At 32.3% G+C, this 21258-nt stretch overlaps 3 protein-coding genes across 8 annotated transcripts in view; 2 read left to right on the top strand and 1 right to left on the bottom strand.

The window, feature by feature from the left end:
• The first annotated feature begins 222 nt into the window (after positions 1 to 222).
• On the top strand, positions 223 to 2644 carry LOC108767260 (stress-activated protein kinase alpha). 2 transcript variants are annotated; one of them, XM_018517012.1, is made up of 5 exons: positions 227 to 300; positions 405 to 1029; positions 1271 to 1322; positions 1711 to 1942; positions 2161 to 2644. In XM_018517012.1, the coding sequence occupies exons 2-5, from the start codon at positions 418 to 420 to the stop codon at positions 2594 to 2596; spliced, it is 1332 nt and encodes a 443-aa protein (XP_018372514.1). In that variant the 5' UTR covers positions 227 to 300; positions 405 to 417; the 3' UTR covers positions 2597 to 2644. The 2 variants fall into 2 exon arrangements, with proteins under 2 accessions (XP_018372513.1, XP_018372514.1); XM_018517011.1 differs by having other exon boundaries at positions 223 to 1029.
• A 1602-nt stretch (positions 2645 to 4246) lies between these two features.
• On the top strand, positions 4247 to 8862 carry smo (smoothened, frizzled class receptor). Of its 2 annotated transcripts, none has more exons than XM_018516965.1 (8): positions 4247 to 4491; positions 4748 to 5062; positions 5509 to 5949; positions 6023 to 6195; positions 6274 to 6611; positions 6788 to 6989; positions 7311 to 7481; positions 7578 to 8862. In XM_018516965.1, exons 2-8 carry the CDS (start codon positions 4748 to 4750, stop codon positions 8818 to 8820), a joined length of 2883 nt encoding a protein of 960 aa, XP_018372467.1. In that variant the 5' UTR covers positions 4247 to 4491; the 3' UTR covers positions 8821 to 8862. The 2 variants fall into 2 exon arrangements, with proteins under 2 accessions (XP_018372467.1, XP_018372466.1); XM_018516964.1 differs by having other exon boundaries at positions 7554 to 8862.
• An 858-nt stretch (positions 8863 to 9720) lies between these two features.
• LOC108767391 (androgen-induced gene 1 protein) overlaps positions 9721 to 21258 on the bottom strand; it is a 21501-nt gene continuing 9963 nt past the window's right edge. For 2 of the 4 annotated variants that reach the window (XM_018517261.1, XM_018517262.1), the window contains exons 2-6: positions 16967 to 17148; positions 13198 to 13335; positions 11666 to 11883; positions 11004 to 11155; positions 9721 to 10356 (exon numbers count right to left, since the gene is read on the bottom strand). In XM_018517261.1, the coding sequence (XP_018372763.1) occupies positions 10304 to 10356; positions 11004 to 11155; positions 11666 to 11883; positions 13198 to 13335; positions 16967 to 17125 (720 nt within the window). In that variant the 5' untranslated portion in view covers positions 17126 to 17148 and the 3' untranslated portion in view covers positions 9721 to 10303. Of the gene's footprint in view, positions 10357 to 10895; positions 11156 to 11665; positions 11884 to 13197; positions 13336 to 16966; positions 17149 to 21258 lie in introns of all 4 variants that reach the window. The other 2 variants (XR_001940427.1, XM_018517263.1) reach the window with 2 other exon arrangements.

Genomic DNA, 21258 nt, shown 5'->3' with positions numbered 1-21258 from the left:
ATGATACGAAGCAAAATCCATCGGAATCCTGTTTTCCGATTGGTTGCAGAGCGTCGTACGACGCAAATCGGATACTGTGTGAATCCAGCAACACGTACACGAGCTTGTGTTGAGTGAGTGCTACCGGTTGCGCCAGGCCGCCGACCGATGACGCTACCATCGAGGGCTACAAGCGGGTCGGAAATTCGGAAATCGCATCATTGCCATTACTGGGTACGAAGCAGTTCAAGCAGTACGAAGAGGAGGTAATATGAAGAGAATGAGAGGCAATTAAGAAAGCTGGCGAAGTTGATGATCAGAGTAAAGTTCTTAATTAGACTGTTAGAAAAGTAGAGCGAAAAGTTCGATTGTTCGTTAATCCTGTTCTTGGTACATGAGTTAATTTCTAGTAAATTCTCTGTAAGACAAATTATACCAATGGACCACGTTGCGGATTCGCGTGGACGAGAGGCGATGCTACCCGATCATAGTGGTATCAGCAGTAGTGTTGCGTGCTGCAACGTAAACTTGACGTCGGTAGACTCGGGAGTAGAAACCGGGAATGATTCGAACGACAGCTCGATCGTCCAGCAGGAGGGTCAGCAGCAGCAAGTCGTTGCTAGTCAGGTCATCAGTAACTGCGTCACAGCAATTCCATCGGAGAGTCAGCTCGTCAATAACTGCGTCACAGCAATTCCATCGGAGAGTCAGCTCATCAATAACTGCGTCACAGCAATTCCATCGGAGAGTCAGCTCATCAATAACTGTGTCACAGCAATTCCATCGGAGAGTCAGCTCATCAATACCTGCTCCACAGCAATTCCATCGGAGAGTCAGCTCATCAAAAACGGCATCACAGCATTTCCAGTAAATAGTCAGCTCATGAGTGATGGCGCCGATCCCAATTTAATTGGAGAGTTTCCCAGTCTGCACATGTACGATTGGCCCTCTTTAATGCATCCTCTGTTTGTTTCTGATGAGAGCAGAAGGACCTCGCCCGAGGTCACTGTAATGTTGCAAAAGAACAGGCTACTTAAAATCAATGCCGAGGTATCTATCGTTGTTACTTTCCATTAGTAAATAGTTAAGAGTTGTAGAACGAAACTTGTCTAGAAGGTTTCTTTGAATAAAAATGCAAAGCAAAAATAAAAAATAACAAAAGCAGATTATTTAGCAAAATATTTTAAGTTAGTAACAATATAGATCTTTAATACAACTTTTTTGTGAAATGTAACTGTTAATATAATAATTATAAATCTTGAATTAAAAGAATAATATTGTGTTATTTCAGACCTTAGAAATAATACGGAATAAACACAAGATTAGCGAATTATCGACATCCTGTGAGTATCCTTTTACAAATTTTGATTTATGTACATTCTGATTATTGGCCGCAGCACAGACTCTTGCATAACGCATAATGCATAGTGCATAAAGGAATCAACCAATCAAAATTTTTCTTTTCCATGTAATGGGAGGAAAGGAAAGATTCTGATTAGTTGATTTGTTAATGCACTATGCGTTATGCAAAAGTCTGTGCTGTGGCCTTATTTCACATTTTTTTATTTCACTTTAATCTCTAAAGAGAATAACCATTTTTTGCTGCATTATATTTAATTTTTTAACAAAGTTTTTATTTTAGAATTTAGACAAATATTAACTTATGCAAATAATTTCCTGTTGGGAATACATGTTATTGTATACAAGAATATAATAATTTTAATATTGCAGCTGATATATACCGCCCTAAAATAAGAGTACGTGTCCTTCGTACATGGCGTAAAAATATGAATACCCAAGCTGTAGCCTGGAATGATTTGCAAACCGAACGTATTCAACGAAGGATGCGGTTGGCTGCTACAACGAATAATGTATCTTTGATGAAAAGACTTTTGGAATTTGGCGTATCACCTAACAATCATGACGATCATGGACGAACTCCCCTTCATATTTCAGCTTGCAGGTATAATTTATATATATAAAATATAATCCGAAACAAAACAACATACACATACCTCGACACACACCATGTATATTTTCTTACAAGATAAACAATATGTTTGAAAGTAGAGTTTCTTGAATCAATTTATTAATGAAGTTATAAATATGTATTTTCCTTAAGATATTCTGGGAATAATAATGGTTTTATGTTACTATTTAACTTTATGTTCTTTGTTGCAGGGGTTATACAGAAATAGTTCGTTTATTGCTGGAAAATGGTGCAGACCCGAATCAGCGCGACTGTATTGGAAACACGCCGTTGCATCTAGCCACGGTTAACAGCAAACTATCAGTAGTGACACTACTCTTAACAGCTGGTACTGATGTTCTCGCATTAGATTCATATGGTTACAATCCACTGCAACTAGCGAAAACGAAATTAAGGATTTTACAACGAAACTTTAATAGTGAGGATATGCTTGAGATCAAGGAAGAGATGCATAATGTAATTAATATGTTGATGGCATATCTGCAAAAGCAAAAGAATATGCGAGAACAGGTAGAAACGTTGAGCAATTTTTGCTCACGTCTTTCCTTATCCAATACCTCGGATCAGGTTCAGGATAATGTTAAAGATTTACTGGCAAACATAAATGCTCTTAGTATAACTGATTAGTCAAGTATAACTGATTAATCACAAATAAGATACGCTATTGTAATATTATACACATTCGTATAAATTTTAGTAACATTTTTATTATAAACTTAAAAAAATGTATGTCTATATATTATGCTTTTATGTGTCCATGCAAACGACTAAATCACATTTTATTCGTAAATATAATTGGTTTTTTATATCTTGCAAAGATTAATTTTTTTTATTGTCATACTTTTTTAGAAAAAAATCATTTGAGAATTTAGTTAACTTTAAAATATGATTGATTTTAATTTAATGTATGATCTAAAAATATTACAATACTTGTAATTACATATGTGATAAGATACTTAGGTTTCTCTCTCTCTTTGCAGATTTAATACCCATGAATTAGACATAATTAGTAATTAATAGAGTGGACAAAAGTAATTAGTTTTTGTATTTTGCGATTGTTTTTATACAGTAGCAATAAAAAAACATAAAAAATTATGAATTGTAATCCAAAAAGGGCTCATTGAGAGACCGAAACATATAATATATATTTGATCTTTTAAAATTAATCACAGAGTATTATATATATTTTTTGTAGGAATTTTCATGTTTCAAAAAATTTTGTATGTTCGACTCTTACATGCCCTGTATACTCTTTATATTTATATATATAAAATTTAATAACTTGGACATATGACAAATAACTCTAACAAGAGAGATAGACAGACAGAGAGAGAGAGAGAGAGAGAGAGAGAGAGAGAGAGAGAGATTAGATTGGATTTTTTAAATATTAAAGCTAGAAGCTGTATATAGAATTATCCTGTGCAATAAGTATTGAATATTTCTTATATGCTTGCGACTAGTGAAAGAAAAATTACCAATTTAAATAATATGTATCTATAATTATAGGTATATACATTTACATAATTGAGACCTCCAATATAAAACATAGAAATAAAATCTTTTCGATAGAATAAATGAAAAAGGAGATATTACATAGTTTTCCTTATTTTTTTGGTATTTACATCTCTGATAATCTTTAGATGAATCTGTAGAAAAATGTAAATAGTTTTTATAATTATTTACAAATACTGTACATAGTCCATTCTTTTAATATAATTTTGTGAGGTGTAAAAAATGGAGATAAATAAAATGTGTTCTATATATGTGTATTACAACTTTTATTTTACCCATTTATGTGAAAATCTGTCATAATTCTGACGTTTTAACTAACTCTTGGACATCAACAAAAAAAAATTAAATAATTTAATTAAATTTTTATATTAACAATTTTGCCAACTTGACCGCTCGAATCTCATTTTGTAAATTTTTTTGTCTAAATATAAAGACAAAATTTTGATGGAAATACTGAATAATATTGAATAAATTTAATTTTTTTAAATCTTTTAAAAGAGATCTTAAAGTGTCTTTTAAAGTCTTTTAGTCTTACAATCTTAAAAGTTTTTAAAATTTTGAAATCCTCAAATCTTTCATTCAAAGTCTAACGATTTTAACATTTTATTTTAATTTTTATATAACTCCGAGATATAAATCGAGCGATGTGGGAGAACTCTCGCGTCAAAACGATTTCTCGTTTCTCCTTACCGCCCGACCGGCGACCGCCGTCTTTGTATTCGGCCTTGATTTCCTCGTACGTAGCGATGCGGCGTAGTGCTGCCATCAGTGAGCAATGCACGTGGCCGACTGTAGCGTGCATTCAAACTTGAGAAAGGCGTGGGGGAGACGCATCGTGGGTGGTCCATCGTGGTGCGCCGACCGGGAACGCGACGCGTTGTGTGGTCTGGCTGGTTCGTGAGCTTCGAGTGAGGCTGTCGCGTAGAAGATGCTAAACGCTTCGTACGATCGAGACGCAGACTTTACCTCATGGTTAACCGGGATCGATCCGTGAGCCCGACCGCACGAAGGTACACGTCTCTTGTTTATACCGTGCGTTTATTCTCACATGACACTCTGTGTGTGTTTCGTGATTAATTAATTACTATTCAATTTGGCATTACCTCGTGGAAGAGGTGTCGCGTTTTTGTAAAGGGGAAGAAATGGAGTTTTTTTTGTGTCTGTTCTCAAAAATGAGGGAAAAGGACCGCTTCTGTTTTTGTTTACATTACAGTGTATTTTCTTAAATCGCTTCCTGAATGTGAAAAATTGATTTTTTACTCGCAGATGATATTTTTGCTGCTCCTCTGTTGCCTGCTATTCTGCAATGGTTTGCCTTTGGAACTGGAGCATGGATTTGCAGCTAACGACGATGGTGAAAACAGTATGTGGAAGGATATGGGTCGGCATCAAAGAATCAAAGATCCCAATTATCGATTAGATAGATATCCTATAGGTGAATTGTCACCGGATATCTCGGCCTGTCGTAGACCTGCCAAATGTGTTCAGCTATCTAAAAGTACTTGTATGGGTACAAAATTACCTTATACTTTTACCACATTGGACCTCATACCAGAGCATGTAACTCAAGACATTGTTGAGGTAGATAAAATTACTATTCATGTATTTTTTGTATTAATAATGTTTTTACTTTTTTTTTTCTTACAATAAAGCATGACTTTATAAAAACTTATGCATGCAAGTTAGGAACTTAGCATTGCAAATCTCTCTAAGGAATAAAAATTATTTTGCATCTATATAAATATGAGCATTTAAGTCTCAAGATTTGTATTTAAAATGGTCTCAGATAATTCTTCATTTCTTCTCTTATTATGCATAGGCTTATCTTTCTATAATGGCAAGCAACATTAATAAGTTAAGAATAATAAGAATAATATATTTTGTTGGCTGTATTTGAATATATTTTTATTTTAGCTTTTAATATGTTTCTCTCAAGTTGTTTATCATATCATATATTATATTATGTTGGTTTTTCTATAATGAGAATATATACATTACATTCATCACAACGACCTGTTTATTTTCAGGAAAGATTGTACTTGTTGCAAGCTTTGAAGCATGTGCCAAAATGCTGGGCAGTTGTTCAACCATTTTTGTGTTCAATATTTATGCCGAAATGCGTTAATGATACAGTCGAATTACCATCTCAAGAGATGTGCAAGATGGTGTCAGGACCCTGCAGGATGCTAATGAATCATACAATATGGCCGAGTTTTGCAAAGTGTGATAATAAGGAATTATTTCCACGATTATGTCAGAATGACATTAGGGAATTGAAATTTAATATCTCGGGCAAATGTTTGAAACCTCTTGTACCTACTGACAATGCTCTTTCCATTTTTGACGGTGTTGAAGGCTGTGGAACACAATGTTATGATCCTTTATACACGCCAGATGAACATAATCAGATACATTCGTTCATTATATGGGGTGCAAGCATTTGCTGTACTTTCAATTTATTCACTGTTGTAAGTGGCATAAAACATTTATGAATAATATATGCTAATTATATAATTTATATTTTATATTCACACATTCCAGCTAACATTTGTCATAGATTGGAGAAGTGCAAACAAGTACCCAGCTTTGGTAATATTTTATATCAATGGTTGTTTTATGGTATCTTGCATTGGCTGGCTAATTCAATTCACTCCTGGCAGTAGGGATGTAGTTATATGCCACAAAGATGGAACATTAAGAACGAGAGAACCGAGGTATGTTTCATGAATATACCATAATGAAATTTGTCATAATGATGTCGACTTAATTTCATAAAATATTTATTTTTATAGCGGGGAGAATCTGTCGTGCGTTATTGTCTTCGTTCTTGTATACTATTCTTTAATGGCAGCTGCAGTATGGTTCGTTATATTGACGTACGCTTGGCACATGAGTTTTCGAGCACTTGGCACGATACAAGATCGGATAGACAAAAAGAGTGCTTACTTTCATCTAATTGCTTGGTGCATACCACTCGTTTTGACGGTCGCAATCATGGCGTTAGGCCGAATTGATGGTAACAGCATGACAGGAATTTGCTTCGTGGGTTACGCCGATCATATGGCGAAGATTTTTGTGCTAGGTCCCATATTACTTGCAGTGCTAATAGGAGGATATTTTCTATGCAGAGGTAGATATTGTTTCTTATTATTTGTATATTTATGTTGATATGATAATAATATTAAATTTTTACACATTTTTAATGCTTTCTATAGTATTCTAAATTGTGAGTATTAATGTATTATTGTTTAATGTATTGAACAATTATTCTTGCATTTATGATATACAATGGTGTATGTATTTTAGGACTCTACACGCTTATTTGTTTAAAAATAAGTAGTCAGGAGATCATATCCGAAAGAGCAAGTTCAAAGATAAAACAGACAATTGTCAGAATGGGACTCTTTTCTATAGGTACTCTTGCAGCTGTTGTTATTACATTCTACTGTCATATTTACGAAATTCAGAACTCGCAGCAGTGGCAACAAAGCTTTAGAAGTTACATGATGTAAGGAAATTTCAATATATAAATTAGAAATATAGCCCACATATACAGGATGAATCTTAATGGATGTCCTAACGTTTTAACATGAGATATAAATATTCCATTCTCTCTTATGCGTGGATTCTAATTATAGTCGGTAATTTATTTCCCATGGTAAATTGTTGGATCTCCATTAAGATTCACTCTGTATATATTCAAAATACATATTTTACATATATTATTAAATTTTCTATGAATATATTTGATTATTAGACACATATTTATCGTATAATACTGTATTATCTAAATATAATGTAAATATAATATAATTGTATTTGTTTAAAGATGCACGATTGCGTCAAAATATGCAGACGTTTCTGAATGTAAAATGGATTCAAGACCTAGCACAGGTAAATTGCAATTGCATTTGCTTGCATTATTTTTCACCGGGATATTTATGTCTTCGTGGATATGGACTAGCTCAACTGTCGACACATGGTGCAGATTTCTAAGAAGGTAAATTTTAATACATGCTAGATACATACTGTGTTAACTTATCATTTTTGTCATCAATACTATTCTGAGTAGCATATATTTTCTCTTCGTTTGCAGGATTTTCAATCGCGAGTCTGAGGAACCTCCTATAAGACTGAGTAAGCACAAGCTTATCGCGCATTTATTTGCGAACCGGAAGACATTTAATAAGGCCGGTCGTTTATCAATAAGTTTTCACAACACTCATGCGGATCCAGTTGGACTGAATTTCGACCTTAATTCGGCGTCACAAGACTTCAGCAGCACTTGGGCGGCCGCTTTGCCTAAATTAGTAACGCGAAGGGGTGCACTAGTTGGCACTACAGGATCTGTATCTAGTAATAGACGCAACTCGGCTGATTCCGAGATCAGTTATAGTTACCAATGTGTCTCTATGGAATCCAGACGAAATTCTCTGGACTCGCAGATATCCGTACAAATTGCACAGGTGAAGACAACACGAAAGGTTGCAAGCCGATCGCGCGGCCGTCGTGGGAAGAGTAGAAGAGACTTCGGGAAATCCCGATCAGCAAAAATTGATCCGCTGTCTAGGAGAGGCAGCACCACTTCTCAAGACAGTCAACTAATAACTCAAATTCCAATTCAGATGCCCAATATGGGCAGAAGGCTCGGAAACGCTGGACTGGATGAGCGAGCCTTGAAAATTATCGACACTAAAAACACGGGCATGCTTTTGCCTTTTTTGTTAAGAGGGCAGAGTGGCAGTGACGAAAATTTAAGCAGCGAGGAGAAGAGACAAGATATGGCTGATAAGGACGTCGACATAGAAGCAGACAACATGGAGAAGGAAGATGAACAAGATAGCGACAGTGAAGGTAGTCAATCGGAGGATGAAGTAAAAATGTTAGATCCGGAAAACCCACACGAGCGTAGTAAAAATAAAGAACGTAGCAATAAGAACTGTAAAACTTACAATCATGAAAGTGATAGAAGAAGTCGCGAGAGTCATAGAAGCAAGTACGTTTTACAAGACGAAGCTATCTTGAAACATTTACTTCAAGAGGCTAATGATATTAAGGTGAAAAACGAAAATGAGAAGAAAGAGGCGTATAGGAAAGCTATGATGAGCGATTTGGATTCTAGTCTCACCTCGTGTTATCCAGAGTTAACAAGATTGTTGCAAGGCGACGGACAGACTAACGCTAGAGAGATGGCGACGCAGACTTCGCTGCCGCTCGATATACTGGAGATGGAAGAGTTAAAACAGAGTATCGATGAAATAATTAACAGCAGGCATTGTAGCTCTAAGGGAACTCAAATATCACCGCAATTGAAAAAAAATAAAAATATCGCGACATAAGACTGAGAACTATTTTTTGTTCTTATATAAATATATCGAGAAATGCACGAAATAAGGAATACGTGCTATACAGATATATCAGCTTTTATCATATTTTCTAAACAAAAATGTGATCAACTATTGATTTTTACTATTTTTGACGTTATAAACGATATGCAGTAATAAAATGATAATCCAATAAAATTGGACTAAAATATATCGTTTGAGAAGATATATAAGGATAATAATAGATATATATGAATGTTATTCTATATTTTATTATTATTGCTAAAATAGTAATCAAATCTTAATAAAGTATCCATAACTGACAACTCGCATCGAGTGCTAGGTAATTAATTTTTAATTTGTGATGATACTAGGATCTTAATGTATATCACGTTGTATATATTTTCCCGCAAAAGGATACTATTATATTTCTAATATTGTATGTCTTCCAATGTTTTGTAATAATGTATCATGTGCCCGTACGAACATTTTTTATGACAATAAGATTCTTTTGTGTGTGTGTGTGTGTGTGTGTGTGTGTGGCGCGCGCGCGCGCGCGAGTATGTTTATACATTTATTTTTTTAACTAGTGCCTAAGTAAAACGCGTTTTATAATTTTCTACATTACTGATTTATAAATTATTGGCTATTTGAAAAGAAAAAAAGATTCATTCACTTATTTAATATAATTGTGATTTGAATCACATTCTTGTAAAGCATTATCGAATATTTTCTACTAGTCTAGAAAATGTTTATCGAGAAGTACTGTCTCTTGAAGTTATAATGTGTCTCTTTGTATCATTGCATTTTACATTTTGTAATAATTATTAATATATTTATGTAGTATTCTATTTTACGTATTGTATTTTTTTGTATTTGTTATATTAGTCTAATTATAATATTCTCTCAATATTTTTAAACATCTCTAAAATTTTACTATTATGTACAATATGTACGCGGAATATGAAAAGTGACATATTACTTTCTTTCTCAACGTGTTAAAGTTCCGATTATATGTAAGATATCTTTTCTTTTTTCGTTTTTCCAAAAAAAATCAGAAATTAAATTATTATCATTTATATTTTTTATGTAGCGTAACGAACCATTCACGAGACACATTCTGTAAACAATACATAATTTTTATTTGATGCCACATGTTTTAATTTAAACTATATTCTGGCAGGAAACAGATGCCAAGAGTCTCTCTGTCCATTAAACATATTTAATAAAACTTCTAGGAAAATATATATGTTGCGATCAATTCTAGGCCATTACGTATCATTACATTATTCGCTGAATTAAACTATACTCAATAATCATACATGGATAATCATATATTTTCGTCGAAGTTCAAAATCTTCTTTCCGTAAACGTACTAGATTTCGCCAAGGCACTTCTCTCACTTGTAGCAAGAAAATGTCCTCAGCAACGTTATCCCCGGATGATCGGTACATTACGATCGGTACATTTAAGATTCCCTCTCGTCCATCCGCCGTTTCTACGTTTTCAAATCTGGCTCCACGCTCTCCGTTACCGCTACGTATTTTTTTCCTACACTCGATCACACAAATATATCTGGACTTTAGTTCGGGTAAATTGTCACGTACGCTACATTGTACATTATATGCATATATATTACACACGTATTCTATGTGCACTGTATTATAATGACTTTATTGATAAAAACAATAATAAGTCGTTCGCTACGAAAGTACAAAAATAAGTATTATTATGGGCGGGAGGGGAAGAAGGATTGATATGAGGTACGCATCGTTTTATTATTCGGCTCTCGGCGCGTAACAGGGAAAAGAAAATGAGAGAAATAAACGCTATTATACCCACGGATTAGTCTCCCTTGGTCCATGATCTCATGGAAATGTGTTGCACCTTGCATGCTGCTCCTTATTCGTGTTATCTCCATTGCGCTGGGTTAACGATCGCGCGAGCCTCATTGTTATACCCTAAACTGCGCCTTACATGCACATACACAGCACTAATATTCTAAATGACATTTACATCTGACAAATAATACATCGTGCATGCTGCAACGAAGGGTACGTGGTAGAAAAGATCCATTTTTGTTTATTCACCAACACCGCAGGCGGCAGGCAGATGTGGTTTTTATCACCCGTTAGGAACGCTTGGGCGAGGCTACTTGGATTTGGCGTGAGATTTTTTATGCTTTGTGTTTTCGTTACCCCAGATGATGTTGTTCAGAGTCTCTCCGACGAAGTATAGGATTACGCAGAACGTCAGTAGCACGGCGAAGAACACAATCCGTAGCGGCAGAGTCAGCACATCCATCACGGGATACACCCAGACGCCGCTTTTATAGTAGATTACGTGTACCCTGAAATTGTAAGTTAACGTCATATCTATTCTTTGCACCTGAGCAAATGAAACGTTTAGTTTCTTTCTTCTTCGTCCTTATGTAATGAAAAAAAACTCATTTTTAAGAATTTGTGTGAGATTCTCAAAAAAAAATATTTTGAACTTTTTCAGATTTTATAAGTTTTCTTCAAAAATTATGGAATGAGAAATTATAGAATATTTTTAACATTTTTTTTTTCAGAATTCACATTTATGAAGAATATTAGAAAAGTTGCAAATTTTCTCAGCATTTCTGGAAAGTGTATCAAGTTGTAGAAAAAATTCAAAAAATTTTCTAAAAAGTTATAAAATTATAGAAATTTTGAAAAATTATGTGAAGAATTCTAAGAAAAATTTTCACCACAATTTTCTTTTATAAAGTAATTAAAACTTCCACATTTAAATCGCTTATATATTGATATTGATTTCCGTAATGCGTTATTATATTACAACTAAGAAAAGCGGATACCCGCAAATTCGTTTCACTTACCAGACTAAGTACGTGAGCATAAAGCTAACGAGTATTCCGAGGCTGTGAGATCGCTTAGGATATTGCCGTGGTACGAATATCATTTCTAACATTGTCGTCACCATGATCATTGTATGCATTAAGTGGTTCAACCACCACGGGAAGTACGGATCCAGTGCCTTCGGCAATACCAGTTCACGATCCACGAACATTAACACCCAGAAAGTCACGCCGACGAACTGCAAAGCAATGAAATTGGCATTACATTCAATATTTATCATTAAAAACAATATTCCTGCAAATGGAAAAATATGTAAGATCTGGCATACGTATACATATACCAAAGAGCTTATTCATTCAAATCTTTCCATGCATAATTGGCCGTAATAGTTGTATGAAAACTGAGAATATAAAATATTCTCTTCTTGAAAAAATATCCCTTACATTTCAAATATTTTAAATATTATTTTAAACATTTTAAGTTAATGCAATTGTTCTTAAAAAATATAAATACAGAATTCTTTAAATTAGATCCTTGTATCTATATTATGAACAAGGGTTGATCAATAAATGAGATAAATAAGATCAAAGTTACACCAAATTTTTATTCAAAATTAGGATAAAATAAAATTAAAATTGCATATAAATTTCAATTTTTCCATAATCGCCGTAAGCGTTGAAACGATTTCAGTCGTTTCATAAATATAAACATTTTTTCGAGATAATTTTCTTTCCAACATTTATAAAATTCTTTCCAAGAGTTTATATCTTCTCGAATTCTATTCCCGATAAGCTCTAAAACCTAGCAAAGAAACGGAAATTTCATGAAGTTAGGTCATACCGGGAAATGTGCGATGCTCAGTGTTTTAATGTTGAGAATATAAAGAACTAATTTATATTGCACAGTTTTCATTGTATTTCTTCCTGAATTTTTAAAATAAAAAGTTCGATATCATAAACAATAATAAACAAAAAGTTTCTCACATACATGTAAACAATAGTACTATATCTTATTTCATATTATATTAGACAATCCTCGTATATTTAAACAAAAGCAATGTTTCTCGTTTGAATGCATTGCGTTCGTGCTTTTACGCAATGCAATCCATTCGTGACACAAAATTAAGCAACATGTATTTGAAAAGAAAAATTCGCTTTTAACACACGATATTTAAAAAAATAAGTTTGTATGTTAATATATTTGAATTGTGAAACAATATATTATACAGGGCATCTATTATGAAACAAGTTGGAATGAACTCCGATTGGAATTATTCTGGTTTCCCTAATAAAAAATACAATAAAAATCCACAGAATAATTGAATAATTCCGATCGGAATCTATTCCGAATAATTCGATAATACGTATCAGTCAAAACGAAATCGACTTTTCTTTTATTATTTATTTGGTATTTCGAAAATGATGTTCTTTTTATTTCCCTCATCGGAGAATTAAACTCGTAAGGTTTCGTATCTAAACTATATTGACTTTTTCGATTCTCAATTCTATGTGTTTGCAATAATATGAAAAAAAAAATTAATTATATTACTCACCATAGCAAGCGGAAACCCGAGACTCGCATGGAAGTGATCTTTCAACTTCCGCGTGAAAGGCGGCTTCTTGGGGTTTATAGCATTTGTGCCGAATAAATCGTTTAGAAGACATATCAAGAAGAATATCGTTTGCAGAATCTAGAACACAAGTGACATTTCAAAGTGCTTTAATTAAACAAGTCAATAAATATTTTTACCGGCTATAACAATAATTATAAATACCGTTTAAAATTAACTGTGATATTATTGCTACCATGCTTCCACTGTTAGAACTATTTTCTATTTATTAATAAAAATATATTAATAATTGCGGGTTGAGATTTTAGCAAAGAATTCACTAAACAAATCGAGTTTTCAAACAAATATTTGTAAAACGAACATTTATTATTGCATTTATTTTATGTTACATGAAACTTAAATATTTAGTCTAAAAGAGACTTGTATATATAATATATTCCAGATAGCGTATAGTGCAGTATTATTTTAATATAATAAAAAAATATATAATATGATATATGCCCGTATTCAAGGCCAGGTTTTATATTTAAGACTTCCTTAAATTTATCTTTAGATGCTCTACGAATTATTTTATTGGCTACTAAGCATCTAAAGATAAATTTAAGGAAGCCTTAAATATGAGGTGTAACTATGAATACGGACAATAATCACACATATTTCATTATTTATTGTTTTCTCTATCAGACGAATAAACTGGAATTATGTGCAGTTCTTCGGTTTTTGCCATTTCCGACTTATTGCAAATTTATATATGTTTATTTATATACGTCAATATTTAAATATTATTTCTTGCATCGATAAAAACATTGTTGAATACTGCATTATTCAACACAAGCGTAAAATTGTTTAATATACGGAGAATATACTTATATTCTCAATGCGCATTTATTGTACATACTGCACATTATACATTAAAGAAATCTTGATAAGATAAAAATCAGAAATTTAAATATTTTATTTCGAACATTTTTAATATTAAAATATACGCGGATGATTATACTTTATTTCTAGAAAAAAAAGGAAGTATTTCAAAGGTATAAAAAGTTATAAACATAAACTTAATTAAAAATATAAATATTTTTAAAAGCATATCCCGCTTTGCCTTGCATTAAAATTTTTTCATATCAAAATTCTTCAACAATTTCTAATTCACAATAATAATATAATGCACGACGATCAAATATGTGGTTCTGAATTTGAATTGTTACATAATATCGTATAAATATTTTCGTCCATTATTATATAACTTATATGATGTTATCTTAATACTTAATCTTGTATTGACATTTTAAGATAAAGTATTTATCTATTAAAACGCATAATCTATGAGGTTTGTTTAAGCTTATCACGTGTCAATCGAGTGATGATGTATGGCACATACAAATCATAAATATGAATGACACTTCAACGCGTTGATAACGCAAGAGGAAGTGACCTAATTATGCGAGCCATTTCCGATATCAAGATTAATTAATACTTAAATTAAAGTTTTTTTTAAACTCTTTAAACAATAAAATAAATATAATTTACTAAAGAGCTATTTATATCATCAAAAATTAATAAACTCTGGAAATTTTTATCGTTACCATTATAATGATTGTCTGCTTATTTGATCTTTAAAAAGTGAATAAATGAAACTCAAGCTAATTTAGAAAGCTTAAATTTTAGGTAAAAAATTGATATTCTTCGTTTTATTAGATGAAATAATTAATCCGAGTTAAACGTTTTAACGTAATTATATTGATTGATGCTGCACAAGCAGTTTTGCATGCCTCCATTTCGCTACATAATATCAAGTTATGCTCAAACAATTGAATTTTGCTCTTTACGAGTAGTTTGATGACGGCTATTCGAGCGTAAAATGATTAAGAGTGTATCATAGTTTGACGATAAGTGACCAAATGCTTCAACGTAATCTCGTCGAATGTAGAATCACGCTTTTGGTTTGGTTTAACAGGGCAAATTGAGTGGAGAGCTGCACTCGTCTCTAACAAGTGTATTTTTGATTTGTAAGATAAATGTCAATTGAAAGATAAACAACTCTAATGTGCGTACTGAATATATCGTGTTCATTCATCTAGACATTTAACATATACGTAGTTCAGAGCTTCAGTCATTTTGACAGTCTTTGAGATGATTTCTTTAAATTTTTTATTTTCTTTGTATCTCTTGTAAAAATATTATAATTTATTGTATCTCATGTAAAAAATCTATATGCACTCAATGTATAAATAACACTGTTACATATTTCTTCAAATTGAAAGTGTTTTATTATGATAAAGACGACAAACTAAAAGTTACTGAAATTATATAGTCGCTATTTAATAATAAGATAGTCAATAGTGGACAGAATAAATTAAAATAAACGAAAAATATGATCATTATTTTTTCATTCGCTCATAATTAAAAAAGAATATATATTTATAAACATGTAAAAATTAGCACTATAAAAAAAATTGAAAATTTGATCGATTACGTATGTTTAGAACGTCGGCATGACGGGCGATTAATTTCCATAAAAAGAATTTGCTTGAAAATCTTTAAAAATACAGTTACAATTATATATTGACGTATACATAAATTAAAAATTATAATTAATAGTTTTTAAAAGCACTTTAATTATTGTGCGAGTTCAGATAGTCATTATTCCGAAAACATGTGTCGCTGAATCACGCAATCAATCAAATTATTTATTCTTCTTTATAATATATTTATTTTTACAAGTTTATATATATATATTCTATGTGATAATAAAATAATAAAAATGACATTCCTTTTACATTAGAACGTTCAACCCATTTTATTCTGTTCACTCATTACAAAGTAACGACCATTTAGCTTCCCAGTTATTACCGTATATATGCATTGCATTGGCTTTTATAATTATCAATTACACTGATAATCATTGATGATACTTGATGAGTATATCGTTTTTCTATATTGCTGATTCGAGGAATATTATATTACTGTTATTTGTGTTTTTTGCCCGGAATCTACTAGGTAGACGTATCGGTTTTCACTATTACGTAACACGGTACCAAGGATACATTGCGTATACGGGATCTATGATCGTAGAGAATCAGTTTTTTTCGAAGAATACTAGAGTTTCTCGTTGCTCTGTAATAGTTACGCTGTAGAAAATGCAGCAATTTCTTTTTGCAAAGAGCAGGAAGATGAAGCAGGATGAAAATATGTCTAGGAATGAAAAAATGATGTCTTGTGTGTGACTAATGATTGCTGTACCGCTGAAACTGTAGTTCTCATCATAGACGTTTCTATATTTAAAATTAATATCTCATTATGCATCATAAAAGTACAAACTATTCCCGCGAAAGTAACGGTCTTTGCGTACATAAGTAGGAAAAATTAAATTGAGAAGATAATAAGATCATGGATATAATAACATCTTGTTACAACGATTTCCGTTGAATTTCTTGAAGCAGATCATGTTCGCCGCAGGCCGCAGGTTGAGATTTTGTTACATTGTCGTTTACGTATTAGTCTAGACTTCCAAATCGACTATTGCGAACGTAATAACAGTTTCGTATAGAAAATCTCGTTTCGTTTTCTTAGAGGATCGTAACAATTTCAGTGATAGCGAGAGGATTGATACAGGGTATATGGGATGCGTTTGTGCTGCAGGTCTGTGTGTATCGTGCATGTAGGTACCGACACCGAGACAAAAACTTTGCAATTTCATCAATGAAACTAAACTAAACTAAACGCACTCAGCTTGCACGTCAATACTAACCGCATCCCAGAACGTTAGGAACTTGAACTTCCCACCGTAGGCGTTGTGCACACTCCTAACATCGTGCGGCACGATCGTATACGTGTAATCGTAAAAAACCGCGAAAGCGTATTGCAGAAAAGTAACTGCATGGAATCCAATCGCTAGGCCCTCTCGCATCTCACGGCTGTTCACGAGTGAGTCTGAAAACGTGTAATTATCTCATCTCTTTTTGGGGATCACACGTACACCCGCGACTCGACGTCGAATAAAAGCAGGAAGACCCACGCACTCGTCGGTGTACACAGTTCTTTCGAAACAATCTCATACTTTTTTCTTTTGAAATTACTTTTCTTGGTGTTATGAGAATCACTAGGATCTCATTGAAACTTTCGTGCCCGATGACACTAAGTTGCGTATGAAACCCGATTGTAGAAAATGTTACATAATCAAATCCGGAATAATCTACTAATCGGTCGTTCAAACTATGTTTGCAGATCTACGCTCTCTCAAACCACATTTTCCATTACCTGCATAAACGAAGTTTCAGCTCTAATTGCAGCAATTTCTTGGCATACGTTACTTTTTTAAATCCTCTGCGGAGATCGGATTGTTCAATCTTATCTTGAAGAAAAATGATACATACCAAGAGAAATTGCTGCAATAATAAAAAAATAAAAAGATACCAAGAACATCTAAGTGATCTCGACAGTCATTTATTAGACATAGTATTCCGGATCTGATTATGTAAAAATTAAAGATTGCAATAAGCAGTAGCATTTTGCGAAATTTGTTTCCATTCATTGATCCAAGAATTGTGATTAAACAATAGAAATAAGAGGATTAATTTAAAAAAAAAACATTCTATTTATACTCTATATATATATTTATATTCCATAAAAAATATAAATAATTTATCTTTTATTATCAATAGTTTTGATTGCAAGAGTAATATATAGATTGTGAAAATATAATTATTCAGATGTTTACACATAAATATATCAACTTGTGTGTGTGTGTGTGTGTGTTCAAATAACAGTTTTATTTGTCCATATATTTTAAATCTACATTTTCCAAAAAAATATAAATATGTATAAAAAAATTAAAAATTTTAATTTAAAAAAATTATTTTATTTTTTTCACTTTTATACAATTCTTTCTTGCTGACACTCGTGTCATTTTGAAGGACACTTGTATATGAATTATCGAGAACACGATGCTAGAAGGATACGAATCGATGAACGATCTATTCATTATTTGATTGATTATTTATTGTGTACATTTTTTACCATCGTATATAAGTACCACACCGAGATCAGGAATTATTGTTGAAAGAGTGACAAATATGTAAATGGAAGATAGTTCGGAGATGGAAAGTTTCAACTGATAATTTCTCAACACGTGCGTACATTATGCAAGCAAGTGTATGTAGCCAAGTTACATAATTTATACGTAACTAAGTATACCTAGTTAAAAAAGATTCCACGTGCGTAACAAATTTTTTCTCCTTTGTAATTTGCAATAAATTTGTAAAGCGGTTCCCGCGTCTTTCTCTCCCTCCCTTTCTCGCATTATTTACATGACATTAATTTTTTTCTTATTTAATTTTCATGAAGCACATGTTTTAGCGATAACATACAGTCTATTTTATACTTTATGAATAAATTGTTAATTACTTAGCAAGAAATGATCGTCAATTAAACGTCGAATCGACGTCGAATTGGTTGAAATTATCGTATCTCGATATCGATTCGACATTAATTCGATGACTCATTTCTCGCTGGATAATATTTAATTTTAAAAATTAAGTTTTTTTTTTAAAAAAAATATTTTCTTTGTACGAATACTTTTTGTACTCACTGTATATTATATACACATAGAATAATTCTAAAAATAACAAAAGAAATCAATTATATCATTCTTTAATGATTACAGAAAGAAGTAAACCAGTAAAAAGGATTGAAAGAAATAGTCGTTCGAAAACTGAAAGTGAATCGCATTTAAATTAATTTGAATAATAATCAATAAAGATTTCAAATAATATAACGAAATTTCTCAAGAAAACATGTGATGTGTTTTGATTACTTAATCCAAAATGCTGACAATTATAAATGTTCGTATCTCGGTTTATATAAAGCGTGGTTCCCCCGTCTCTCTCTCCCTCCCTCTCGCGCATTATTTACATGACATTAATTTTTTCGTTATTTAATTTTTATCGACGCACGTGTTTTGACGATTTCGCTCGAAAATAAAATTCGCTCAATTGTATTAAGACGCCGGAAATATACACGTTTTATGAATAAAAATATTACATAATTCGCCTTTCGTTTCTATTACGCGTTACATAAATCTTTTTAATGTAAAATCGGGATATAATGTGTGATGCCTTCTCCATATTATCTCACACTGTTCATTTACTTCTCCGTATCTCTACGCTTGATTTCTATCTTGTACTACTTCTCGCGAGGAAAAGTAATTTACACTCACTCTTATAGTATTATACGAAGTAGCGGGAACGAAATATTATGTCACTGAGAGATAGCAACTGAGACGTAGTATAATAGCTTGGACAAGCACTGAAGAAGCATTTTATCGCATTTTATCGTGCGCTTAAACGACCCTGTTAATCGTATTATGCGATGTAAAAGCACTTTGTACAAGCGCAAAGTATATAATGATAGACTGGTGTTAGCCTAAATTAATCGAAACTTTCTTATGGGTCATCACGTAATATCTACAATTATAAAAGATAGTATTTTCTCGTGACATTGAGTGATTAAATATAAAGATAGATTGCAATTAGAAATATTGGATATCAAGCATGAATAAGAACTTGTGAGAGAACATAAAGCACAGATAATGATAATAAAATAACGAATATCAAAACAAATATGGCGTTTACTGAATTCTCTTCTTCTTTTTCTTACGTTGACCTCTGGCCTGTATTAGGACCATGGCACACTTAAGACGATAAGACGTAAACGTTAAGGGAATCAACATATTGGATTGATTACTACTTACTTTATGGCTTTACAGACTCTACTGTGATTGATCAATTCTGTGTTTCTGTGGACAAGAATACTCTCGGGAGGTTACCGACCTTTTCCGAGAGGAGACACGAGTGTAAATATTTTGGTTCCTACCAAGACCGAATCCGAAATCTCTGACATAATAGACCAGTGTCTGCCGTACCACGCTCGCGCTCCGTTCGCTGAATTGAGAATAAAAAAATTATTCAAGTCTCTAGGAACACGTTCAACACTAAATTATAGGCCTGTTCGCAATGCTTGCACTTTTTGTATCCAGAATCTTTACTTTCTGTTTCTTTGACGCTCGATTATATTTATTGCAAAATGCAAAAATTCTTGGAGATTTCAAGCAACCCAGACAGACTTTATTTATTCTCTCATTAAATTTAACGCTTAAATTGAACATATTAATAAAACAAACGCTCACAGAATTAGTAAATATTTGATGAAAATATGAAATAATACTAATTAAATATTTACAGTAAATAAATATTTAATAAAAAATGGTGCTTAAATTGAATAAATGATTTTTATAATATATTTACATTTAGTAAATATATATATATATATATATAAAATACACATAACACTTACGCACAGCAATGTATAGTCTTCGATAAATTTTCTAATATATTTAACGCTTTATATTTTTACTGGGTCATCGAGGTTCGCTTATTCGTAGGTAAGCCCGTTTTCTTTTTTCTTTTTTTTAGCCGTGCTACCGAAGTGTAAAATTAATATAGGGCATTTTTCTTTCACGGATTTAATATGAACTGCGAAGCGTTCAAAGAAATATTAGGTGACCCGTTATCGGGCTATTACGTTGCATAACTCACTTTACGCGACAGAGACTTTTTAATTCACGAATCTGGAACGCGATTATCCACTCAAGGATAGCATTTATTCTCCAATTATCAATGCATTGATTGTCATTAATATTCATTCCTCTTAAATTTTTATAGATACACGTGCTGTCGACAGAAGCTATTAACTCGTGGTGTTGCTGTCTGTCAATTACATGCCAATATAAAAAGCACGTTAAAGTAGTTAAGTAACGAACATGGACAAACTTCCGGATAGAGAAGTAAAACAGTGTAAGTACGAAAAAAATTTCAAATAGATAGAAAAAGAAAAACTCGAAGGAAAATAGAAACAAGAATTGTATACAAAATACAGAAGTGGTGGAAAAATAATTAATCAATAATACGAAAAGAATAATAACAAATTTACAAAAATAATAAAATGTCATATATATATATATATATATATATATATATATATTGT

The sequence above is a fragment of the Trachymyrmex cornetzi genome, unplaced genomic scaffold, assembly GCF_001594075.2.
Source record: "Trachymyrmex cornetzi isolate Tcor2-1 unplaced genomic scaffold, Tcor1.1 scaffold67, whole genome shotgun sequence".
In the NCBI taxonomy this organism is placed as follows: Eukaryota; Metazoa; Arthropoda; class Insecta; order Hymenoptera; family Formicidae; genus Trachymyrmex; species Trachymyrmex cornetzi.
Note: the sequence above shows the minus strand (reverse complement) of the source record. Positions and strands in the feature narration are given on the sequence as shown.